Source organism: Pristiophorus japonicus, unplaced genomic scaffold, assembly GCF_044704955.1.
Source record: "Pristiophorus japonicus isolate sPriJap1 unplaced genomic scaffold, sPriJap1.hap1 HAP1_SCAFFOLD_325, whole genome shotgun sequence".
Lineage (NCBI taxonomy): Eukaryota > Metazoa > Chordata > Chondrichthyes > Pristiophoridae > Pristiophorus > Pristiophorus japonicus.
The window spans coordinates 497,144-524,138 of NW_027253052.1; the positions used below are offsets into that span (position 1 = coordinate 497,144).

General features: G+C 47.4%; 1 protein-coding gene across 7 annotated transcripts in view; it reads right to left on the reverse strand.

The window, feature by feature from the left end:
• The window catches only part of LOC139249566 (uncharacterized), a 211,307-nt gene extending 189,066 nt beyond the window's left edge, over window positions 1-22,241 (reverse strand). For all 7 annotated transcript variants that reach the window (XR_011591213.1, XR_011591214.1, XM_070872513.1 and 4 more), the window contains exon 1: window positions 21,698-22,241. Coding sequence is in view for 5 of the 7 variants with exons in the window: in XM_070872513.1 (XP_070728614.1) it covers window positions 21,698-22,021 (324 nt within the window). In the remaining 2 variants the exon portion in view is untranslated. The remainder of the gene's footprint in view (window positions 1-21,697) is intronic.
• Window positions 22,242-26,995: the final 4,754 nt, after the last annotated feature.

Sequence of the window (26,995 nt, forward strand, 5' to 3'; positions counted from 1 at the left end):
AGCCACTGGAGCGAGTTCTTATCGTCACCCCAGATTGTCTCTTGCAGTTATGTAAGGCAACACATTTCCACAGTTAACTTGTTTTGTTTCTGTCAAAAGGAAAGTGATTGCAGCCATCCTCCATTGACTCAGAAATCGAGGCATGAAGGAAGTAAACGTGTAGCTCATCACGCCCACTGACATAAAAAGGCCTGCAAAATGGAAATGGGAACCTCAAACCCCTTTCACGAAAATGAAAATTAGGATTTTTAAGAGGAAAGAGGAACACACTGAAACCACCCTTCCAATTCTCCTTCCTGCTAAGAGTTTCACTGGCTTTACTGCCACCCGCCTCCCCTCGCCACATCCTCATTTTTCTTGCATCCCTTTCCCCCATCCTATTCTCCCCCCACGTCCTTTTCCACCCTCCCCTTTGCCCCTCTGCTTAGCCCCTCCCCATCTCCATTTCTTTCCTTCCTCCCTCCCTCCCTCTCTCCTTGCCTCCTTCCCCTTCTCCTTCCTCTGTTGGGGTCCAATCAATTCCCCATTCTCTAACCCCATTTGATCCAAATACTGCACTTGGTCTTGACATCCCGTTTGCAATGCCGTAGGAGATCAACTAGTATATTAAAAGTCTTGCGGTCTTCAAATCCTACTTCCCGTGGGCCCAAGTTTCGAGCCGCGCCTAGAACGGCGCGCAGTCCCGACCTGGACGCCCGTTTTTCGCGCCACAAAATGCACCTAAAGAAAATTTCCAGATTCTCCAGCTCCCTGCAGGTCGTTTCCAGCTCGGCACAGCGCAGCAGGAGCAGTAGGGAGCGGAGCTAGGTCCCTGCGCTGAAAACAGTGCCGGGACCTCTGCACATGCGCGACAGTGGGAGCGCATGTGCAGTAGCTTCAGGCGCCCAAAACAGTGTGGGAGGGGCCGAACCATGCAGCCCCTAGCCCTGGCCGAATGGCCTCACTGGGGCTGCGTGAATAAGGCTCCTCCCACGGCCAGTTCCTGCTTCCTCCCGACCCGACACGACTCCCGCTTCCCGCCTCCGGACCGGACCCGACTCCCGCTCCCCCCTCTCCCCCCCGAACACCTGGACTGGACCCGACCCGACTCCCGCTTCCCCCGCCCCTGGACCGGACCCGACACCGGCTCCGCCGCCCCCCCCCCGGCCCCCGGACTGGATCCGACCTGACCTCCCTCCCCCTGACCTGACCTCCCTCTCCCTCCCACCGCCCCCCCACCGGCCCATTCAGCCTCCCTCCCCCATCTCCTTTCCCTCCCCCCCCCCATCTTCTTTCCCCCCCTGCCCACCATCTCCTTTCCCCCCCCACCATCTCATTTTCCCCTCCACCATCTCATTTCCCCCTTCTCCCCCCTCCCTTCCCTCCCCCTTCTCTCCCTCTGCTCCCCTCTCTCTCCCCCTCCCCTCGCTGTCAGAAACAGACACGGACAGGCAGAGAATGAGAGACACACACAGACAGACAGACAGACAGAGAGAGAGATAGAGACACTGACAGAGACACACTGGGGGGTGCTGATCCCAGCACGCAGTTGGAGGGCTCCCGGTGCTGTAGTCGGTGAGTAGAAAATGTTTTATTTATTGATTTTTTTTTAAAATTATTTTTTAATTAATTTTTGATTGATTTATTGGTTGATTTATTGATGTATTTATCACTTATTATTGATAATGGCTCTTTATTTGTAAAACTGAAGTGTTTAATGTTTGTAAACTTCCCTTTAAACCCCCCCCACCCCCATTCCCTACGCCTGATTTGTAACCTACACCTAATTTTCCAAAGCGTCGACAAGGTTTTTTCGAGCGTACAAAAATCTTCACTTACTCCATTCTAAGTTAGTTTGGAGTAAGTTTTCACTGACGAAACTTTGAAAACAGGCGTAAGTGGCCGGACACGCATCCTTTGAAAAAAAAATTCTGTTCCAAAGTGAAACTGTTTTAACTGACTAGAACTGGAGCAAACTAAATGGCGAGAACTCCGATTTCTAAGATACTCCGTTCTACACCAGTTGCTCCTAAAAATCAGGAGAAAATCATGTTGAAACTTGGGACCAGTGTAACTAATTTCACAACTATAACTTTCTGATACTGGGCAATCTCCTGTGGCAATACACATGGGCGTTGGGTTGGATTTTCACTTTGTGCCAACATTGAGTAGTGCCCAATGTCCTTGCCTTCTAGAACCCTAAGCCAATTTGAGGGTCTCATTTTCATTTGATCGGTGATCTGCAAGCGCTAAACCAGCACTAACAGGCAACCAAGGTGGATGGCAACTTCCACGGAATTAAGCCAGAGGTAATAGAGTGAACGGAGTGAGGAGGATGTGGATGGCCAGTAGTGAGTGGCAAGATTTTTGTGGTGCCAGGAACAGCATTCATGAGCAAGACCCCTATAAAGGACCACTGGTTATGCTGCATAATGACGGGGCATGCACGTTACACACTTTACTCATTGGTATCCGAAACTTACACTGAACATTTGAACTGTATGGGACCCCAATTAGCATGTTAAGAGTAGCCTCCCCTCTTATGCAAGGATGTAGTGGTGCTGCATGGTATAAGGAATATATGCCAAAAGACTTTGAAAAACTGGGGCAGGTTTTGTTAGAGCAGAAGAGATTAAGGGGTGATTTTATGGAGATGTTTAAAATTTTGAAGGGATGGGACAAAGTATAGTGAAACAGACCGTTTCCGGTGGTTGAGTGGGACTAGAACAGGACATAGATACAAGATTAAAGTGTGTCGTTCAAAGAGGAGGATGTAGGAAGAGGAGGTTTGTTACAGCTGCACCATCCAGCAAGTAGAGTGTTCCATCACACTCCTGACTTGTGCTTTGTAGGTGGCAGAGAGGCTTTGGGGAGTCGGGAGGTAATTAAGTCACCACAGAATGCCAAGCCTCTGACCTAGTCTAGTAGCTACAGCATTAATGTGGCTGAACCAGTGAGTTTCTGGTCAATGACCACCCTCCCACCACCCCCAAGGATGTATATGGTTGACGATTCGATGGTGATGCTGTTGAATGTCAAGAGGGGATGGTTGGACTACAGTAGCTTCCAGTTTGTTATCAGGAGTCACTGCGTTTATTTTTAGTTTTTTTTAAAACTGAATTCGGATTCATAAATTGGACTGCAGCATTCAATAAAAAGGTTCACCACCGCCTTCTCAAGGGAAACGAGGGTGAGTAATAAATATTGGCCTTGCCAGTGATGCCCACATGCATAGAACAAATTTTTAAAAATATTGTATCGACCCAACTTCATCTGCCAGCACTTATACTTACAAGCAATTATATATTTAAACTGACAGTTCTGTTCATTCACACCATTCAGTATTTCCATAAAGTTCCTTGCTTTTTCTCCCAAAATATTTTACCCCACCCATCCACATTAAATTGCATCTGCCACTTATCTCTTCCCCTTACTCCTATGCCACTTTCTCCCCCTTCAAGCATGTCTCTTTGTTCCACCACTCATCTCTCCTTTAAAATCCTTGTACACTCAAATCCCATCACAAGTTTCTCCTCAAAATATCCACCCTCCTTTCTAACCCCAACCTCTGCACATCCCTTGTGATCTTAATCTCCATCTCAAAGGTTATTTTATCCTCTCCCCTCGGATTTCAGTTCCTTCCTGCCCAAATGTGAGGAGCTCACAGACTTCGTCACCAAGATTGAGATCATCCTTTTTGCTGCTTCTGCTGCTTCCCGATGCTCACCAAACCAAGCTTCCCCATAGACTATCCCTGAACCTGTGTCACAGAAAGTTGTTGAGGCCAGTTCTTCAGATATATTCAAAAGGGAGTTAGATGTGGCCCTTATGGCTAAAGGGATCAAGGCTTATGGAGAGAAAGCAGGAATGGGATACTGAAGTGCATTGTCAGCCATGATCATATTGAATGATTTCTCCTCCATCTCCCCTCATGCCCCTTCCAAGCTTATCTTGTCCATGACACCTACCTCCTGCTCCCTGGACCCCATTACCACTAAACTGGATGGCCATTCTTCCTGGTCCCCATGCCAGCTGATACTGTAAATGGTCCCTATCCTTAGGTACTGTTCTCCTCCCTCTTCAAAACACACATCCTCATCCTTCAAAAAAAAACTAATCTTGGCCGACCTGTCCTTGTAAACTACGGCTCTATCTTCGAATATGCAAAGGTATTGAATGTGATGTCACCTCCCAAATGCATACCCATCTTTCTTGCAGCTCTGTTTCAATCTCTCCAATCACATTTCCACCCTTGTCAGAGCAACAAAACGACCCTAATCAAAGCTACAAATTACATCTTATGTGACTGTAATTGTGGTTCACCCTCTTTGACATCTCTGCAGTTTTTGACACGGTCAACCACGCCATTCTCCTCCAATGCTTCCCGTCCATTGTCTAGCTCAGTGGAACAGCCCTCACTTGGTACCACTTACCTGTGGATGGTAGCTAGAGTATCTCCAGCAGTGGCCTTTCTTCATGATACTGCAGCTGTTACCTCCAGAATCCAGTAGGGATTCAACCGTTGCACTCTCCCCTTTCTCATCTACATGCTGCCACTTGATGTAATATTCAGACATGGAGTCAGCTTCCACATTTACAGTACAGCTCCACCCCTCATTATCCCTCTATCGATCCTGACATTGTCTCATTAGATTGCGAGTCCAACATCTAGTCTTGGAAGAGTCATAATATCCTCCAGTTACACGTTAGAAGGCTGATGCCATCGTCGGTTGGATCGCGTGGGGCTCAGGTTGAAACACTCGAAGTGTGTTTTCCTGGCGCAGGACGTTGAGTTCTTGGGAAGAAGAATCGCAGCAGACGGCTTCAGACCCACTGACGCCAAGACGGAGGCCATCAAGAACGTGCCGCGACCACAGAACGTGACGGAGCTGCAGTGGTTCCTGGACTCCTTAACTATTTTGGTAATTTCCTACCTGGGTTAAGCACCCTGCTAGAACCCCTACATGTGCTACTGCGCAAGGGAGACGACAGGGTATGGGGGAATTCACGAGAGGCTGCCTTTACGAAAGCCAGAAATCTGTTGTGTTCAAACAAACTGCTTGTCCTGTATAATCCTTGTAAAAGATTAGTGCTGGCTTGCGATGAGTCGTCATACGGGGTTGGGTGTGTGTTACAACAGGCTAACGAATCGGGGATTTTGCAACCGGTCGCTTATGCGTCCAGGAGTTTGTCCAAGGCCAAAAGGATCTACAGCACGATTGAAAAAGAGGCTCTGGCGTGCGTTTACAGGGTAAAAAAAATGCACCAGTACTTACTTGGCCTCAAGTTTGAGCTTGAAACGGACCACAAGCCGCTCATATCGCTGTTTTCTGAGAGCAAGGGATTAACACTAATGCCTCTGCCCACATCCAAAGCTGGGCACTCACGCTGTCGGCATACAACTATGTAATCCGCCACAGACCGGGCACAAAGAACTCGCAAATACTCAGTCGGCTGCCATTGCCCACCACCGGGGTGGAAATGGCACAGCCAGTGGACTTGCTCATGGTATTGGATGCATTTGAGAACAAGAAGTCCCCCGTCACGGCCTGCCAGATCAGGACCTGGACCAGCCAGGATCCTTTATGTCCTTGGTAAAAAAACTGTGTCCTCCATGGGAGCTGGTCCATAGTCCCAGCGGAGATGCAGGAGGCGATTAAGCCGTTCCACAGGCGCAAAGAAAAAATGTCCCTGCAAGCGGACTGTCTGTTGTGGGGCAATCGTGTGGTCTTGCCCAAGAAAGGCAGAGATACGTTCATTTGTGAACTGCACAGCACCCACCCAGGCATTGTAATGATGAAAGCCACAACCAGATCCCATGTATGGTGGCCCAGCATTGACTCAGATTTAGTCATGCGTGCGCCAGTGCAACACTTGCTCTCAGCTGACTAATGCACCCAGAGACGCACCGCTAAGTTTGTGGTCGTGGCCCTCCAAACCTTGGTCGAGGATCCACGTGGACTATGCAGGCCAATTTCGAGGCAAAATGTTTTTGGTTGTCGTGGACGCTGATTCAAAATGGATTGAATGTGCGATAATGTCTGTAAGCATGTCCACGGACACAAATTGAAAGCCTATGAGCCATGTTGCCACACACGGCCTGCCTGATGTCCTGGTCAGCGACAATGGGCTATGTTTCACCAGTGCTGAATTCAAGGAATTCATGACCCGCAATGGGATCAAGCATATCACATCTGCCCTGTTCAAGCCCGCATCCAACGGCCAGGCAGAAAGGGCAGTTCAGACCATCAAGCAAAGCTTGAAACGTATGTCGGAAGGCTCCCTGCAGACCCGGCTATCCCGGGTGCTGCTCAGCTACTGCACCAGACCCGACTCACTCGCCGGAGTTCCCCCAGCCGAACTGCTCAAAACAAGGCTCTCTCTTGTCCATCCTTATCTCCATGATCACGTGGAGGGCAGGCTCCATCAACAAAGTTTGTACCATGACTACGCAAATTTGTCACGTGATATTGAGATCAATGATCCTGTGTTTGTATTCAATTATGGAAATGGTCCCAAATGGCTCGCTGGCACGGTCACAGCCAAAGAGGGGAATCGGGTGTTTCAGGTCAAATTGGCCAGTGGACTAACGTACAGAAAACATTTGGACCAAATCAAATTGCGGTTCAACAACTGCTATGAACAAACCGAAGAAGACACCACCAACTTTGACCATCCAACACATACACACACACACACACACACACACACACAAAGTGGCAACTGACATCATGGTTGACCACGAAACTCACCATTCCCAGCAGCCTGGCAAGCTCGGCTGCCCAGCAGCCCAATGAAGAACTAACCAACTCACCCACACCCGCATTTGTACCGAGATGATCGACAAGGGAGCGAGTAGCCCCAGCTGGTGTCACCTTATAAATAAGTGTACTATTGACTTTGTGGGGAGTGATGTTATGTATTTAACCCCTTGCAACCTGTATTACACTACCACCAGAGGGCCTACCTGTTGGAGTCCCAAGGAATCCCAGCATTTCTTGGGAGCACGGTATACAAGCAGCCCACCCACGAGGCTCCTGCATTCTGAAGTCTCATTAAAGGAGCTAAGGTCACACTTGCTCATTGTACACAGTACTCAGTTTCATCCTTTATTGTGAGCTTATCAGAAAGAAGGACAAGTAAATCGCTGTTTCACCTAGGCCCTGTTTGGGGAGTGGGAAGGGAGGAGGTAAAAGGGCTGGCGTTGTGTCGCCGGCACTTGCATCGGAAGGTGCAGTGGGAAGGGGGGGCTGCTGGGGCTGACTGCGGAATGGACAAGGGTGTCGCAGAGGGAGCAGTCCCTTTGGAATGCTGAGAGGGGAGGGGAGGGGAAGATGTGATTGGTGGTGGGATCAAGCTGGAGGTGATGGAAATGGTGGAGGATGATCCGTTGAACCTGGAGATTGGTGGGGTGAAAGGTGAGGACAAGGGGAACCCTGTCGTGGTTCTGAGAGGGAGGTGAAGGGGTAAGAGCAGAAGTGCAGGAAGTAGAACGGACACGGTCGAGGTCGTGGTTCTGAGAGGGAGGTGAAGGGGTAAGAGCAGAAGTGCAGGAAGTAGAACGGACACGGTCAAGGGTCATGTTAACCATGGCGGAACACATATCAGAGGCAATAGTGTGCGAAGGTGGCATCGTCAGAACAGATGCGACGGAGACAGAGAACCTGGGAGAATGGAATGGAGTCCCTACAGGATGCAGGGTGGGAGGAATTGTAGTCCAGGTAGCTTGTGGGGGTCAGTGGGCTTATAGTGAATGTTTGTCAATAGTCTACCCCTAGAAATGGGAGACAGAGAAGTTGAGGAAGGGAAGAGTCTAAGATGGTCCATGTGAAAGTGAGGGAAGGGTGGAAATTGGATGCAAAGTGAATTAAATTTTCTAGTTCAGGGCGAGAGCAGGAGACGGCCCCAATACAGTCATCGATGTACTGGAAAAAAGAGGTGAGGGAGAGGGCCTGAGTACGACTGGAACAAAGAATGTTCCACATATCCTACAAAAAGGCAGGCATAGCTAGGACCCATGCAAGTTCCCATAGCAACACCTTTAATTTGGAGGAAGTGAGTGGAGACAAAGGAGAAGTTATTCAATTTGACAAGACGTTCAGCCAGGCGGGTGAGGGTGTTTGTGGATGGGGACTGGTTGGGCGCCAGCTCGAGGAAGAAGCGGAGTGCCCTCAGGCCATCCTGGTGGGGGATGGAAGTGTAGAGGGATTGTACATCCAGTGAAAAGGAGATGGTTGGGGCCAGGAAATTGGAAACTGTTAAAGTGGCGGAGGGCATCGGACGAGTCGCTGATATAGGTGGGAAGAGACTGGACAAGGGAAGAATAAATAGAGTTGAGATTGGAAGAAATGAACAGGCTGAAACGATGGGTCTACCGGTGCAGTCCTGTTGGTGGATCTTGGGAAGGAGGTAGAAATGGGCTGTGCAGAGCTGGGGAATTACAAGGTTGGTGGCTGTGGAGGGAAGATCTCCAGAGGAGATGAGGTCAGTGATGGTATAGGAAATGATGGCTTGATGTTTGGTCGTGGGATCATGGTCCAACGGGAGGTAGGAGCTGTCAGAGAGTTGGCGATTAGCCTCTGCAAGGTAGAGGTCGGTTCACCAAACAACAGAACTACCCTTGTCGGCAGGTTTAATGACAAAGTTGGAGTTGGATCTGAGAACGCGGAGTGCTGCAAGTTCAGAGGCAGGTAGGTAGGTTGGAGTGAGTGAGGGGAGCAGAGAAATTGAGTCTCATCGGCGGTTTGCAATGAAGAGATCTAGAGGACAAGAGGCCAGAAGGAGGGGTCCAGGTCGAGCGAGAATTCTGAAAATGGGAAAGGTCAGCTGTGCAGAGGAAAGACTCCTGGCCGAAGTGGGCGGAAAAAGAGCTGAGCGTCGTGCTGAGCTCAAAATTCATTGAGGTGGGGGCACAAGCGGATGAAGCTCAGGCCTTTGCTGAGGACTGATCGTTCGGGGTCAGAGAGGGGAAGATCAGAGTGGACAGTGAAAACATGGCAGGGGTGAGATTGGAAGGGATGGGATCAGAGGGAAGTGAAGGAGGTGGTGGTTTCGGAGGGGTGTTGGTATCCAAGAGTTGTTGAAGCTTATGATCCTTGACACCTGAAAGGAAAAGAAAAAGTTTTTTGTTAAAGTGCTGGATGTGGCGAAGGATGAAATGGAACTGCGGACCAGGACAGCTTAGTCGGTGCTGCTGAAGAGAGAGGTCGAGAGTGCGCTTGTGGCGGCGCATAGCATTGAGTGTGGATCTCGGGATGCGGCGAGAGCAGTGGTTCGAGGAACGTTGAATATCTCAGAGATATCTGTAATCCTGAGTGGATCCAAAACATGAAGGGTGGAATTTCAGTTGGAATCCACGTGGATTAAGTCAGATATGGAGACAGTTGCTGAGGAAAGAGATGTGGCTGTGAAAACGAGTTTTGGCAGATACTTGATCGAACACGAGAAGGGAAACAGAAAGCAATGAAGATGAACAAGGTAAAAGAGACAAACAGGAATCCCGTCTGAGGGAAGAGCAGAACTTCAAGGTATTTCAGATTCCAGTATCCTCTGTATCCTAATTAAGCAATGTTTGTTTCTTTCCCTGTTGGACTAAGAACATAGGGAGTGAATTTCCTTGCTGTATTTGTACTACATAATTGGAGTAAGTACATTTATGTGGAAAAAAAATCAGGCAGAAACTGTTTTTGGTAGTATTCCACCATTAAATCGCTCCGTCCTTTTATGGCCTTTCCCACTTTTGGGCCACTAAGTCCCGAGTGCTCAATTAAATTTATGATATGAAGGTCAACGGCACTGCAGCGCAGATGTCTACAGCAGATTCCAATGAAGCTCCCACACACTCCATTGGTGCCTGCAACAAAGATAAAGCTTCCCTGATGTTGCCACAAGACAGCTGTAGGCTTAAAAGTCAAAATTGCCAGCACATAGGTATGGTATTCCTCAAACATCCTGCTGTTCAGATGAATATCGAAGAGTTCTTGGTCCCACGCCTCTGGAACCACAGGGAGCCTGCGCTGGGAAGGTGGCACATCCTCACCCACTTCCTTCTGCTCTGTGAATCACCAGGCATCACATCCTCACTGACAATATCTAGCTGCCCCAACAGGAAAATTTATATGAGCTGGTGCCTGGGAGTGAAGAAACAAGTGACACGAGAGCGGCCGAAAACAGCGCGAGACCAGATCGGAACGGGAGATTCCGGAGCAGCACCAACCGACCTGGGAGGGTAAGAAGTAAAAAGAAATCAAAGCATGATGTCACAGGAAAGCGGGGAATTGATTGGTTGGTCAGTATTTCTCTCTTTTTCTTGGTCATTGCTTTAAATTGAGAGCCGGGATTAAAAACTAAACATTCAAAACTTGAAAACTTAATTAATTGAATAAAAGACATTAGAAATGGCAGGGGCATGCGGTATGTTGCAGCTGAAGCATGTGGGAGCTGGTGGACACCAGCGTGATCCACGGCGACCACATCTGCAGTAAGTGTTGGCTGCTCAAGGAACTTCGGCTCCAAGTTGATGAACTGGAGTTCGAGCTTCAAAGTCTGCGACACATCTGGGAGGGGGAGAGTTACCTGGACGCGGTGTTTCACCAGGCAGTCACACCCCTTAGGTTAAATAATTCAAATTTGGTCCATGGTCAGGGACAGGAGGGTGTGATTACGAGTGAGTCAGGTATGGTGACCCAGAATGTAGTGATGGAGGAGCCTCAGCCCTTGCAATTATCCAACACGTATGAGGTTCTTACTCCATGTGTGGACGAGAGCAGGGACTGCAGGGAGGGAGAGCAGGGACTGCAGGGAGGGAGAGCAGGGACTGTAGGAAGGATGAGCAAACTGACCACAGCACCGTGGTACAGGGGCCATTCAAGTTTGGGCAGTAAAAAGGAATGTGATAGTGGTAGGGGACAGTATAGTTAGGGGGATAGATACTGTTCTCTGCAGCCGAGAGCGCGAGTCCCGAAGATAGAATTGCCTGCCCGGTGCCAGGATTAAGGACATCTCCTCTGGGCTGGAGAGAGACTTGGACTGGGAGGGAAAAGATCCAGTTGTCGTGGTCCACGTAGGTACCAACGACGTAGGTAGGACAAAGATAGAGGTTCTGCTGAGGGAGTATAAGCAGCTAGGGGCTAAATTAAAAAGCAGAAGCACAAAGGTAATAATCTCTGGATTGCTACCTGAGCCACGAGTAAATTTGCATCGGGTAAATAAGATCAGAGAGTTGAACATGTGGCTTAAAGATTGGTGTGGGAGAAATGGGTTTCAATTCATGGGGCACTAGTACTGGGATACGAGGGAGCTGTTCCATCGAGACAGGCTTCACTTGAACCAGGCTGGGACCAGTCTCCAGGTGAATTGAATAACTAGGGTTGTAGATAGGGTTTTAAACTAAATACAGGTGCAGCGCCTAAAATCCGGAACCCTCGGGACTGAAGCCGCTCCAGATTCCGGGTTTTTCCAGACTTTCGATCAGTTTCTGACGTCACGAATCCAGGTTCTGGTATTTCTGGATTTCGGAACGTCAGAAAATGGGGAGGATTCCCGCCGAGGAGCTGTTGGGGTGGTCTGGCCTCACCGAGGATGTCGTCGGGCGGGCCCCGCCGAGGAGATTGTCGTTGAGCAGGGGTCTCGCCGAGGAGGTGGTCGAGCAGGGGCGGCCCCGCCCCACCGAGGAGGTTGTCATCGGGCGGGCCGGCCCTGCCGAGGTAGTGTTCGGGCAGGCCCCGCTGAGGAGGCCCCAAGGTCGGCAGGGTCGTCGGGTCCAGATTCCGGAACATTTTCGGATTCCGAACGACCCTGCCACCGATCATCCCAAGTCCGAAACTCCGGATTCTCGACGCTGCACCTGTAGTGGGGGTGGGGGGTGGGGTAGGGGGGAGGGATCCAGTGAGCAGAAATGTAAAAAGTCAAAGAGAAAGGAGAAGGCAAATGTGCAGGGTAGCGATAGGGGTAATGATAACCAGAGTGTGACAGGAAAGGACAGAGCGTATACACATAAGAAAGCATCAGAAAGAGTCAGAGTCAGGAAAATTAAAAGCTCTTTATCTGAATGCACACAGCATTCCTAACAAGATAGATGAGTTGACGGCACAAATAGAAATAAATGGGTATGATCTGATTGCCGTTAGAGATGTGGTTGCAAGGTGACCAAGGCTGAGAACTGAATATTCAGGGGTATTTGCCTTTTTGGAAGGATAAGCAGGAAGGAAAAGTGAGGTGGTGTAGCTCTGTTAATAAAAGATAAGATCAGTGCAGTAGTGAAAAATGACATTGGCTCAGAAGATCATGATGTAGAATCAGTTTGGGTAGAGATAAGAAATAATAAGGGAAATAAGTCACTGGTGAGAGTGGTCTCTAGGCCCCCTAACAGTAGCCACACTGTGGGACAGGATATAAATCAAGAAATAATGGACGCTTGTAAGAAAGGTACGGCAATAATCGTGTGCAATTTTAATCTTCATATTAATTGGACAAATCAAGTTGGCAAAGGTAGCCTGGAAGAAGAGTTCATCGTGTATGCGGAATGGTTTCTTCAAAAAATACATTGTGGAACCAACCAGGGAGCAGACTATTTTAAATCTGGTAATGTATAATGAGTTTGGATTAATTAATGATCTCTTAGTGAAGGATCCTCTTGGGAAGAGTGATCATAGCATGGTGGAATTTCAAATTCAGTTTGAGGGTGGAGAAGCTAGGTCTCAAACTCAAGTCCTGAACTTAAATACCGGCAAATACAAAAGGTATGAAGGCAGAGTTGGCTAAAGCTTACTGGGATAATAGATTAAAGGGTAAGACGGTAGAAAAGCAATGACAAAAATAAAAAATTAAAGTCCTACCTTCCGGATCAAACTCCAATTCACCTTTCTGCACTCGGCACGGGAAGGCAGCGGGCCTGTGCAGGAGGCCACTCGGTCTGGGCTAGGGGCAGGACAACGCACTGGGAGGCCACTCGGCCTGGGCTAGGGGCGGGACAATGCACTGGGAGGCCACTCGGCCTGGGCTAGGGGCGGGACAACGCACTGGGAGGCCACTCGGTCTGGGCTAAGGGCGGGACAACGCACTGGGAGGCCACTCGGCCTGGGGTCGGGGCGGGACAACGCACTGGGAGGCCACTCGGCCTGGGCTCGGGGCGGGACAACGCACTGGGAGGCCACTCGGCCTGGGCTCGGGGCGGGACAACGCACTGGGAGGCCACTCGGCCTGGGCTAGGGGCGGGAGGGAGCAATTCAACAGAGAGGCTGGTTTGGGAGAAAAAGAACTTTGTGGTCTGCAGCCTGTGTGTGCGTCGCTGAGGCGTGAGTCCAGGGTCAGCGGGAGGCCTATAAAGGCCGCGAGATCAGCAGTCGGGAGATGCGTCGCTCAGGCGTGAGTCCAGGGTCGGCGAGAGGCCTATAAAGGCCGCGAGATCAGCAGTCGGGAGGTGCGTCGCTGAGGCGCGTCGCTGAGGCGTGAGTCCAGGGTCGGCGAGAGGCCTATAAAGGCCACGAGATCAGCAGTCGGGATGTGCGTCGCTGAGGCGTGAGTCCGGGGTCGGCGAGAGGCATATAAAGGCCACGAGATCAGCAGTCGGGATGTGCGTCGCTGAGGCGTGCTTGTGCAGCTACAGGGAGAAGGGAAAAAAGTAGAAAGAAACAGAAAGGTGACGTCACTGCCAAGGGGGTAAGTGATTGGCTGGTGATTGGTGAGTAGTTTTTCTTTTTTCTCTGCTATAACAGTGAGTAAACTTTAGCATTGTTGTTGCCAATTTAAGTGTATCTAAGGGTTAAGTCATGGCAGGAGAGCTCGGTCACGTGATGTGCTCCTCCTGTACCATGTGGGAACTCAGGGACACTTCTGGTGTCCCTGACGACGACATGTCTGGGAAGTGTATCCGCCTCCAGCTCCTGACGGTCCGCGTTGCGGAATTGTAGCTGAGGGTGGATTCACTCTGGAGCATCCACGATGCTGAGAATGACGTGAGTAGCACATGTAGCGAGTTGGACTTACCGCAGGTGAAGGGTCCACAGCCAGATAGGGAATGGAAGACCAGCAGGAAGAGCAGTGCAAGGAAGGGAGTGCAGGGGTCCCCTGCAGCCATCCCCCTTCAAAACAGATACACCGCTTTGAGTACTGTTGAGGGGGATGACTCATCAGGGGAGGGCAGCAGCAGCCAAGTTTATGGCACCGTGGCTGGCTCTGCTGCACAGGAGGGCAGGAAAAAGAGTGGGAGAGCGATGGTGATAGGGGCTTCAATTGTAAGGGGAATAGATAGGGGTTTCTGCGGCCGCAACCAAGACTCCAGGATGGTATGTTGCCTCCCTGGTGCAAGGGTCAAGGATGTCTCTGAGCGGGTACAGGACATTCTGAAAAGGGAGGGTGAACAGCCAGTTGTCGTGGTGCACATTGGTACCAACGACATTGGTAAAAAAAGGAATGAGGTCCTACGAAACGAATTTAAGGAGCTAGGAGCTAAATTAAAATGTAGGACCTCAACAGTAGTAATCTCGGGATTGCTACCAGTGCCACATGCTAGTCAGAGTAGGAATCGCTGGATAGCTCAGATGAATATGTGGCTTGAGCAGTGGTGCAGCAGGGAGGGATTCAAATTCCTGGGGCATTGGAACCGGTTCTGGGGGAGGTAGGACCAGTACAAACTGGACGGTCTGCACCTGGGCAGGACCGGAACCAATGTCCCAGGAGGAGTGTTTGCTAGTGCTGTTGGGGAGGAGTTAAACTAATATGGCAGGGGGATAGGAACCAATGCAGGGAGACAGAGGGAAACAAAATGGAGACAGAAGCAAAACACAGAAAGGAGATGAGTAAAAGTGGAGGACAGAGAAACCCAAGGCAAAAAACACAAAGGGCCACTGTACAGCAAAATTCTAAAGGGTCAAAGTGTAATAAAAAGGCAAGCATGAAAGCTCGGTGCCTCAATGCGAGGAGTATTCGGAACCCAGGAGAGGGCTCTGAGCTAGTTAGAGTGGGTGAGAGCTCAGATCAACAGGGCCCCAAGAAAGAATGCAAAAGGCAGGAGGCAACAGAGCAGAGTAGCACTGGGGTAAGTGTAAACCACAAGGTGATAGGAAGGGACAATATGTATGAATATAAAGGGGCTGCAGGAGGGGTCAAAAGTAAAAATCATGGTTTAAAAACTAGTATTAAAACACTCTACCTAAACGCACGCAGCATTCGAAATAAAGTAAATGAGTTGACGGCACAAATCATTACAAATGGGTATGATTTGGTGGCCATTACAGAAACGTGGTTGCAGGGTGGCCAAGACTGGGAATTAAACATACAGGGGTACCTGACAATTCGGAAAGATAGACAAGAAGGGAAAGGAGGTGGGGTAGCTCTGTTAATAAAGGCCTTTAATAATATCAGGGCAGTTGTGAGAGATGATATTGGCTCGAATGAACAAAATATTGAATCATTGTGGGTGGAGATTAGAGATAGCAAGGGGAAAAAGTCACTGGTGGGCGTCGTTTATAACTTCGCGGTGGGGCGGGCAATAATCAAGGGAATAATGGAGGCATGTGAAAAAGGAACGGCAGTAATCATGGGGGATTTTAACCTACATATCGATTGGTCAAATCAAATCGCACAGGGTAGCCTGGAGGAGGAATTCATAGAATGCATACGGGATTGTTTCTTGGAACAGTATGTTACAGAACCTACAAGGGAGCAAGCTATCTTAGATCTGGTCCTGTGTAATGAAACAGGAATAATAAACGATCTCCTAGTAAAAGATCCTCTCGGAATGAGTGATCACAGTATGGTTGAATTTGTAATACGGATTGAGGGTGAGGAAGTAGTGTCTCAATCGAGCGTACTATGCTTAAACAACGGGGACTACAATGGGATGAGGGCAGAGTTGGCTAAAGTCAACTGGGAACACAGACTAAACGGTGGCACAATTGAGGAACAGTGGAGGACTTTTAAGGAGCTCTTTCATAGTGCTCAACAAAAATATATTCCAGTGAAAAAGGGCGGTAAGAGAAGGGATAACCAGCCGTGGATAACCAAGGAAATAAAGGAAAGTATCAAATTAAAAACCAATGCGTATAAGGTGGCCAAGGTTAGTGGGAAACTAGAAGATTGGGAAAATGTTAAACGACAGCAAAGAATGACTAAGAAAGCAATAAAGAAAGGAAAGATAGATTACGAAAGTAAACTTGCGCAAAACATAAAAACAGATAGTAAAAGCTTTTACCGATATATAAAACGGAAAAGAGTGGCTAAAGTAAATGTTGGTCCCTTAGAAGATGAGAAGGGGGGTTTAATAATGGCAAATGTGGAAATGGCTGAGACCTTAAACAATTATTTTGCTTCGGTCTTCACAGTGGAAGACACAAAAACCATGCCAAAAATTGCTGGTCACGGGAATGTGGGAAGGGAGGACCTTGAGATAATCACTATCACTAGGGGGATAGTGCTGGACAGGCTAATGGGACTCAAGGTAGACAAGTCCCCTGGTCCTGATGAAGTGCATCCCAGGGTATTAAAAGAAGTTATAGCAGATGCATTCGTTATAATCTACCAAAATTCTCTGGACTCTGGGGAGGTACCTGCGGATTGGAAAGCAGCTAATTTAATGCCTCTGTTTAAAAAAGGGGGCAGACAAAAGGCAGGTAACAATAGGCTGGTTAGTTTAACATCTGTAGTGAGGAAAATGCTTGAAGCTATCATTAAGGAAGAAATAGCAGGACATCTAGATAGGAATAGTGCAATCAAGCAGACGCAACATGGATTCATGAAGGGGAAATCATGTTTAACTAATTTACTGGAATTCTTTGAGGATATAACGAGCATGGTGGATAGAGATGTACCGATGGATGTGGTGTATTTAGATTTCCAAAAGGCATTCGATAAGATGCCACACGAAAGGTTACTGCAGAAGACAAAGGTACGCGGAGTCAGAGGAAATGTATTAGCACGGATCGAGAATTGGCTGGCTAACAGAAAGCAGAGAGCCGGGATAAATGGGTCTTTTTCGGGTTGGCAATCGGTGGTTAGTGGTGTGCCACAGGGATCGGTGCTGGGACCACAACTGTTTACAATATACATAGATGACCTGGAAGAGGGGACAGAGTGTAGTGTAACAAAATTTGCAGATGACACAAAGATTAGTGGGAAAGTGGGTTGTGTAGAGGACACAGAGAGGCTGCAAAGAGATTTAGATAGGTTAAGCGAATGGGCTAAGGTTTGGCAGATGGAATACAATGTCGGAAAATGTGAGGTCATCCACCTTGGGGAAAAAAAAACAGTGGAAGGAAATATTATTTGAATGGGGGAGAAATTACAACATGCTGCGGTGCAGAGGGACCTGGGGGTCCTTGTGCATGAATCCCAAAAATTTAGTTTGCAGGTGCAGCAGATAATCAGGAAGGCGAATGGAATGTTGGCCTTCATTGCGAGAGGGATGGAGTACAAAAGCAGGGAGGTCCTGCTGCAACTGTACAGGGTATTGGTGAGGCCGCACCTGGAGTACTGCGTGCAGTTTTGGTCACCTTACTTAAGGAAGGATATACTAGCTTTGGAGGGGGCTCCAGAGACGATTCACTAGGCTGATTCTGGAGATGAGGGGGTTACCTTATGATGATAGATTGAGTAGACTTTACTCGTTGGAGTTCAGAAGGATGAGGGGTGATCTTATAGAAACATGTAAAATAATGAAAGGGATAGACAAGATAGAGGCAGAGAGGTTGTTTCCACTGGTCGGGGAGACTAGAACTAGTGGGCACAGCCTCAAAATACAGGGGAGCCAATTCAAAACCGAGTTGAGAAGGAATTTCTTCTCCCAGAGGGTTGTGAATCTGTGGAATTCTCTGCCCAAGGAAGCAGCTGAGGCTAGCTCATTGAATATATTCAAATCACAGATCGATAGATTTTTAACCAATAAGGGAATTAAGGGTTACGGGGAGCGGACGGGTAAGTGGAGCTGAGTCCACGGCCAGATCAGCCACGATCTTGTTGAATGGCGGAGCAGGCTCGAGGGGCTAGATGGCCTACTCCTGTTCCTAATTCTTATGTTCTTATCTTATCACACCTTCCCTGCACACTCAGTTCCAGTATAGGCAGCAGAGCTATCAGGACATGCAGCACTAGGCTAATCACAATTAAAAGCAATAGCACCAATTTGGATCTCCAGAAGATCAGAATCGGCATTCTTCGATACAGCACGGCCATATTCTTAAAAACTCCGATTAAGAATCTTCAGAATAAAATATTTATTGTTGGTTGCTTTTGAAGTCTGGTTTCCTTGCACGTTTGCAGCAGAGTCTTGCCCAGCACCGAGAGACTGCCCTCAGCTCAAAAGCAGGCTGGATAAGACTCGGGTGCATGGCTGAGGTTTGTTCAGTGCAGCCCTGGTCAGTGTGACCGTCCTGGCTTATCGCATTGCAAACAGAGGCCTGTGGAACCAGCCCTGAAGTCTGCACTTCATGCGAGGGTTCCCCATATCTGCAGCACAGAAGGCACACAGACTCGAGCGTTACTGCGCATGTGCGGCCATCACTTTTTTCCATCGCGCATGTGCAGACGTTCCAGCACATTTTCCAACGCAGAACACAGGCTCCACCCACCCCACACCCCCCGAGGCGACTGGCCACGCTGCGCGGCTGCAGACGAGGCCAGACAGCAGCAAAAGTTGGAACATTTTTTTTCTGGAGCATCTCCTGACATACTGAATCGCCGGAACTTGGGTAAGTGTGCAAAAAAAACGGGCTCGGCCAAAATTGAGCCCAAAGAACAGTGACCTACAGAGCTAGTGCTGGAAGGTGGGGTTAGGCTGGGTAGGTCTTTTTCTACCGGCACGGACATGATGGGCCGAATGGCCTCCTCCTGTGTCGTAATTTTTCTATTCTATAAATTATACCTGTCCCTGATCGAATTTGTATGCTGCTTGAACTTTATGGCACGTTTTTTATTTTGTATTATTTTCTGCTAAAATAGTGTATAATGGTGGTGAAACTGACAGACATCCTACACTATGGAAACATCAGCAACACTGTACAAAGATGGGGAGTCCTCAGCGTGGTCAGCGAGACCAATCGGAAAAACTGCTACAGGTCAATAGAAGAAAGCAAGTCCAGCCCATAATGAGGTCAGCTCCACCAGGACATGCCATAACAAAGTGCAAGCAGCATAAAAATGCGATGAGGGACATGTAGAATTTTTAGAATAGAAAAATTACGACACAGCAGGCCATTCAGCCCATCGTGTCCAGTTGAAAAAGAACTGCCCAGCCTAATCCTACCTTCCAGCATTAGGTCCGTAGCCCTGTAGCTCACAGCTCTTTGGGCCCAAGTTTCCACACGATAAAAAACGGGCGCCCCTTTGAGCTGCGGCGCCGGAAAAAAAACGCGCGATTCTGGAGCGCTTTGCAGCTCCTTGTCTGTTTGGTGCGGCGCCCAGGGGGGCGGAGCCTACACTCGCGCCGATTTTGTAAATGGGAGGGGGCGGGTACCATTTAAATTAGTTTTTTTCCTGCCGGCAACGTTGCGCGTGCGCGTTGGAGCTTTTGCGCGTTCGCGCACGCGCAGTGTGAAGGAAACATTGGCACTCGGCCATTTTTGTAGTTCTTTGTAGCTATTTAATTTTTGAACATTTTTTAATAAAAGCACATTGCCATCAACACTGAGGCTTCTTGCAGCCTTCTCACTGTCTCCTCCTCCCCCCCCCCCCCCCCCCGCGGGAACGAACGGGTGCCTCAACTTGTGAGGCTGACTGCAGCATTCTCTGTGGTTGAAGCACTTTCACACAGGTAGGAAGATGGTTTATTTAATCTTTTCTTTGCTTATAAATGTTTATTCAGGTTGGATTTACTTGTATAATATTTGTAGAAGTATAAATAAGGATTTATTGTAGAATTTAATGACTTCCCTTCCCCCACCCCCTCACCTCGTTCTGGACGCCTAATTTGTAACCTGCGCCTGATTTTTTAATGCGTAGAACAGGTTTTTCAGTTCTACAAAAATCTTCACTTGCTCCATTCTAAGTTAGTTTGGAGTACGTTTTCACTGTGGGAACTTTGAAATCAGGCGTCAGTAGCCGGACACGCTCCCTTTTGAAGAAAAAATTCTGTTCCAAAGTAAAACTGTTCTACCTGACTAGAACTATAGAAAAAAAAAATGTGGAGAATTGCGATTTCTAAGATACTCCGTTCTCCGCCAGTTGCTCCTAAAAATCAGGCGCAAATCATGTGGAAACTTGGGCACATTAAGTGCACATACAAGTAATTTTTAAATGCTCTGAGGGTTTCTGCCTCCACTATCCATTCAGACAGTGAGTTCCAGACCCCCACCATCCTCTGGGTGATCTTTTTTCTCATCTTCCCTCTAATCCTTCTGCAAAGGGAATTAGATCCTTCCTAGCCACTCTATCTAGGCCCCTCATAATTTTAGTCACCTCAATTAAATCTCCCCTCACCCTCCTTTGTTCTAGAGAAAACAACCCCAGCCTATTCAATCTTTCCTCAGTTAAAATTTTCCAGTCCTGGCAACATCCTCATAAATCTCCTCTGTACTCTCTCTAATCTTTCCTGTAATGTGGTGACCAGAACTGTACACAGTACTCAAGCTGTGGCCTAGCTAATGTTGTATACAGGTCTGTGGTTAACTTATTCTTCTGCTCGAACTGTGGGTTGCCTGTGTGAATGCACGAGCTATGAAGAACGTTATTGTGCTGCTTCAGCATTTAAAAGGCTGCAGTGTTTTTAAATGGCTATATTCTGAGTTGAACAGGAAACATATGTGACTGTACATGAAGATTGCAGTGAAATAGAGTCAACGTATGTCAGCGAGCACAGGGACGGTGGATGAACGGGACATGGTGCGGCTTCGGATAGGGACAGCAGAATCCTGCATGAGCTTAAGTTTATGGAGGGTGGAAAATAGGAACCCAGTCAGGAGCTGGTTGGAATAGTCAAGTCTGGAGGCAGCAAAAGCATGGTGAGGGTTTCAGCAGATGAGCAGAAGCAGGGCGGAGTTACGCAAGTGGAAATAGACGGTCTTAGTGATGGCATGGATATGTAGCCAGAAGCTCATCTCAGGGTCAAAAACAACACCAAGTTTGCGAACAGACTGGTGCAGCTTCAGACAGTTGCCAGGGAGAGGAATGGAGTCAGTGGCTAAGGAACGCAGTTGTGACAGGAATTGAAGATATTGGCCTGAATTTTAAATATTTGGCAGGTTGGGAGCCAGGCACTCGAAAGCGGTCAGGAAACATGGGAGAACAGGAATCCCGCAGGTCCTTCCAAATTTAACAGATTATGATGTTGGTTGGCTGAGGGCGGGTAGACCCATGGCACTAGGCCGCAGAGAGGAGGGAGGGATCACTGGGGGCCTGGAGGAGGAGTGGGGGAAAGAAATCAGCATTGATTGGGGCTGAAGTGCCAATTCAGGGTCCAAAGAAGCAAGGGTGGGGTCAGGCACAATCGTGGGTCAGAGTAGCAAGGGAATGGAGGGATTCAGGAATGATCGGGGGCCAGAGGAGCATGGGGGTGGTAGGATGGGGGCCAGGTGAGCATCGGAGGGCCAGGTGAGCATCAGAGGGCGATGAGTAGCATGGGGGTGGGGTTTGGTGAGTGGCCTTGTGGCGGATCGGAGGCCTCGTTGGGGCGGGGTGGTGGAGCCTCCTATCGCAGAGGATGGGTTCAGCAGAGATGCTAGATCCAGAAGGCAAATGTAATGGGGTCCAGTGCTTCCTAGCAAAATAAAGCCCAACCCCAGACACGCACCTGGTGACACGTGGAGTGAGGCGAATCGGATATAGCCGGCTTCAGCGACGCCATTGAATGTTTTTGCTTCCACTCCTTCCACCAGTAAATCAGGTACATGCAGACCACCATGATCTGCATGAGGAAGCTCACAAATAACAGACACAGCATCACCAAGGTGATGATGCCCATGTACGTGCTGCGCAGGAACGTCACAGTCTCAAAGAATCCGATGCCGAATAGATAGTGGAAGAATGATTCTGGCGGCGGCGGAGGACTGGCCCACCATGTCGAGTAGAAGTCGCTGGTCATTTCCATAAAGTCGTCGAACATGTCCTCAAACATGGTCGGCAGACCGACCGCGCGCCTGAGCGCGCCTGCTCAAGGAAGACGACCGATATAAAACAAGAGAGAAGCGACGATCGAATACAGAATTATATATAACAAACAAAGAAGAACACAAAACTTGATAAATTTTACAAATTTGCTCCAATAAAAAGCACGTCCGCAGTCAGTGCAATACTGTCAGCGATAAAAGCCGCTGGCGGCGCGGCCCGGCTGCCGCCGGCCTCACTGACTATTGTTGGGTCACAGCAGGCAGCCTGTCCGGGTTATCCCATCAGCGGCGGGGGGGGGGGGGGTGCGGGGGGCTGGGCTGTCTAGAAAATACATTTTATAACAATGTTCAAAAATAGAGGGGGAAATAATGGAAGGTATGAAAAAGAATAACCATCTATTCACTTTGGTACTTCAGATGTAGTGTTTTTTTTTAATTTAAAAAAAATAACGGCGCAATTTCTGCCCTTTGCTATCCGATAGGCAAGGCCATTGTGTGACGCTCTGTAAACGCGTTGCTTGGTGATATTTGACGCAGTGAGAAACACTTGCCGGAGCGTGGCTCGCGAGCTTGGTGGGTTGGCGGGTAAACTTCGCCAGGAAGCTGCTGGGTACATGCAGAAACTGCAGATAAAACACTTATCGTCAAAGCTGTTGGCATTGCACTAATGTTTACAACAGATAATAATGGCAGATTAAAATGGTGAAACAATGTTTCTTAACGAATTATTTTTAAGATTGGCATATAGGTAACAGAAGTTCAAAGCTGAAATGAGTATTTGTCATTACCAATAACTTCGGTGCAGGGGCATTGTAATATATTCTTTAGAACATCACTAACAAACACACTACACAAAATGGCTCCAATACATATAATGTGACTACATCACATGACCCTTTTCTTATCCACTAGCAGTAGTTGCATTACTACAGTAATCCACTAGGTAGAGCTATATTACACTTTGCCATCCTTAATGAAGAAGGAATCATAAAATAATCATCCTACATAACTTGCATGGTTATACACAACAAAAGATATGGATTTATTTTGCCATATTTACCAATCAAACTTAACCACTGGTTTTCTGTTTCGAAGAGGATACCTTCGCTCTCGAACAGAATTTTCCGAACTTGATTTCGAAATTAGACTCATTCTCGGCTAAGCCCAAGGAGAGTTTTTCTCCAAGGGCAACCCTTGATTGACATTTTGACTCTTTACAACTTCAGACTGTTTGTCTACCTGACTCGGACTCAGACTTAAATTCTGACTTTGTCTTGAATTTGTATCTCGTACATCTGTAGGATTTTCTACTGGTACTCTACTTGTAACAAGACTATCTGACTCATCAGAAATAATCGAATCATTCCAATTTTCAACTCCTTCCACATCTGTAGGTAAAATATGATCAATGTGAACAACCCTAACCCATCCATGATCAAACATCTTGACCAAATATGTGCGAGAGCCACACATCTTCACTACTCTTTCTGGTAACAATTTATGGTGATGGTTTTTCACTCTAACCTTCTGATTCAATTTCACACCTCTCTCTTACTCTACCTCAATCACATTTCTCTTTCCGTCTTAATTGTTTCTCTTCTACTGACTAAGCCAAATTTGGCTTTAGCAACAAGAACCTGGTTCGTGGCTGTCATTTGAGAAACAACCCTGCTGGTGTTCTACCAGTAGTTGTATGAGGAGTATTACGATAAGAAATTTGAAATTTTGCCAAGTTGTGGCCCAATGACGACTGTCGTTTCTTTGGATTTGAATCCAACATTTGCTTGATGAGGGCACATTTTACAATTTGTACTGTGCGCTCTGCTGCACCATTTGAAGCATGGTGGAATGGTGGAACTTTGGTAGGTTTCACATCATTTCTCCTCATGAACTGTGCAATTCTTCTGAAGAAAATTGCGGCCCATTATCAGACACAATTTCTTCTGGGAGGCCATATGAAGGAAACAATCTCTGCAAATTGTCTAGTGTTTTACTTGTTTTTTTCCACATGTGAAACACGTCTACCCACCTCAAATGACTATCACATTGAACAATTGTTGTCCTTTTAGCTCATCAAAATCTACATGTAACCTTTGCCACACCCTGGGAAGCCATTTCCATGACTGTAATGGTATTGATGGTGGTTTCTTGCTTACCAATTGACATGTTGTACACTGACTAACGAGGTATTCTATAACTTTATCGAGACCTTGCCACCATAAGTAACTGCATGCAAAATTCTTGGTCAAGCACATTCCCAGGTGCTGGTCATGAAGATCTCCTAACAATTTGGACCTGAACATATTTGGGATAATTACACTTGCTCCCCACATGATACAATCTTTATCCACTGACAATTCATTGCTACAAACGGCATATGGATGAATATCTTCCTCTGATACCTGGTTTGGACATCCATTTTCAGGCAGGCAATGGAAAGAGCGTACAGCAAACTTGTCCCACCCACCCTTTCCCTCAACGACTATCTGACCCACATGTGACAAGGACTGTGGTTCTCATATTGGACTGTTCAGCCACCTAAGGACTCATTTTTAAGAGTGGAAGCAAGTCTTCCTCGATTCCGAGGGACTGGTTATGATGATGATGAGGCTATATAATCATACACCTTTGACATAATTGGGTTACGTTTGGTTGCTCTACCAATCTCCAGCTATGACTGGCAGTTCATCAATATATGAAAAATAGGGCCCGTGGATGAGTTCCATCGCAACTGAGAGACTTTCAGAGCGTATGCGGAATGGCTGGAAATGTTTTTCACTGCAACTAGTATCGTCAAAGTCCCCGATGATGAAAACCCGTAACCGGGTGGTGTTAGAAAGAAAACGGGCTATTTCCCTGACTGAAGCATGCCGCGAGGTCTTTGAAACCCTGAAAATTTTGCTTATTCCTGTCAAGCCAAAGGACACACCACTGACAGAACAGCACTACAGTCCTGAGCCCTGGGAAATTGCTGAAAGTTATCACTTTGGAACACAAGATCAATTGCATGATGAGAGTATCAGTGAGTACATTGTAGCATTAAAAAAGCTATCCATTCACTGTCATTTTGGAAACTTTCAGGACCGATCATTGCATGACCGCTTTGTTTGTGGGATGAAAAATGAACCAATCAGAAGAAAGTTGTTGACAACACTAACTTGACTTTTGATTTAGCTTGTCAAACAGCAATGTCGAAGGATATGACCGATCAATTTCGTGCCATTTCCAGTCATCAGAAAACCGAGGTGATCGCCTGCAGGTTAAAAGTAAAAGGCAGTTGGGCCCCATGGCCTCAGCAACTGGCCAAGGTAACAGCACATTGAAATCCTGCTATCTGAGTTTAGGACAACACATGCTCAAAGTTGTCCTTCTGTAAAGGCAGAGTCTTTCTTCCACAAGAAAACTGGGCATCTTGCAAAGGCATGCCGACTGAAGAGTAAACCAACTTTCAATGCTAGCAGTAGAAATCACCAGAGACTACATAGCTTGAAGAGGAGCAACAGAACGAGGAGGTTCTGGATAGACATGTCATCAGGAGCATGATGGTATCTAAAAATGATTCGTGATGTATCATCATCCAAGTAGCTGTTGCAGAAACCAGGATACCCATGGAAATCGACACTGGTGCATCCATGAGTGTAGTACCGAAAGTGCTGTATCTCAACAAGTTGAGTGATTTTCCACTGGAGAAGTTGAAGATAGATCTGTGAGGCTACTCAGAAGAGCAAATCCCTGTGATAGGATGTATCACCGTACCGGTAAAATGCAAGGATCACTTCAGAGTTTGCCTCTCTTAGTAGTGGCAGGAGACAAGCCTGCCTTAATAAGTAGAAATTGATTGGGATCACTGAAGCTGCATTGGAATGAGATTTTTCATGTTGAGACGAGATTTGCATCGAAGGATGATGTCATCAAGCAGTATCCGAAGGTGTTCCGCGAAACAGGCAGTCTGATCCAAGGTTTCAAGGCGAGTGTCGGGGTACAGAAGGACGCTAGGCCAGTTTACTGCAAGCCACGTCTTGTACCATACACACTCAATGAGAAAGTTGAGCAAGAACTCAAATGACTAGAGACTGAGCACATTATCTTGAAGATAGATCTAATTATTTGGGCTACACCCATTGTTGTATCTAAGTCAGATGGTAAGGTAAGGTTGTGTGGTGATTATAAAGTAACCGCGAACCAGGTTCTGCGGGGTAATCTACCCAATATATTGCCAAATGTAGAAGATTTGTTCACAATGCTGACAGGTGGTCAGATCTTCTTAAAGTTAGATCTCACAAATGCCTACTTACAATTTGAACTAGATGACGAGTCCAAGTCATGTTTGACTATAAATACTCATCTTGGTCTATATCAATTTAAAAGGCTACCATTTGGAGTGTCTTCCATCCCCGCCATATTCCAAGGGGTGCTGAACTTGATTTTGCAAGGCATTAAAGGAGCAGTATGTTATTTAGATGACATACTCATTTCAGCAACAAATCCATAAAAACATATGTTGAACTAAGTGCTCAAACGTCCAGTGAAGCACAGAGTACGAGTGACTGCTTACAAGTGTGAGTTATTTCAAAATTCAGTGGAGTACTTAGGGCACAGAGTAGACAAAGATGGTTTACACCCAATCAAGGAAAAGCTGGATGCAATCGGAAATGCACCCGCTCCCAATAATGTTACTGAACTTCGATCCTTTTTGGGTCTTTTGAACTATTATGGGAAGTTGCTACCAAATTTGGCTACGCTGTTGCATCCATTAGAAAGCAAAAATAAAGAAAGTGAGTTTGAAGGAGAGAGGAAACAAGCAGGAAAAAAGGATAAAAAAACAAACTTAAAGGCACTTTTTCTAAATGCACATAGTATGTGTAACAAAATAGATGAGTTGACGGCACAAATTGAGACAAATGAGTTGAAGGGTCGACAAAGTAGAGTTTATTGTGGGTTGTTCTGGATGGTCCGTAAATCTGAATTTGGTTTGGTCCAAG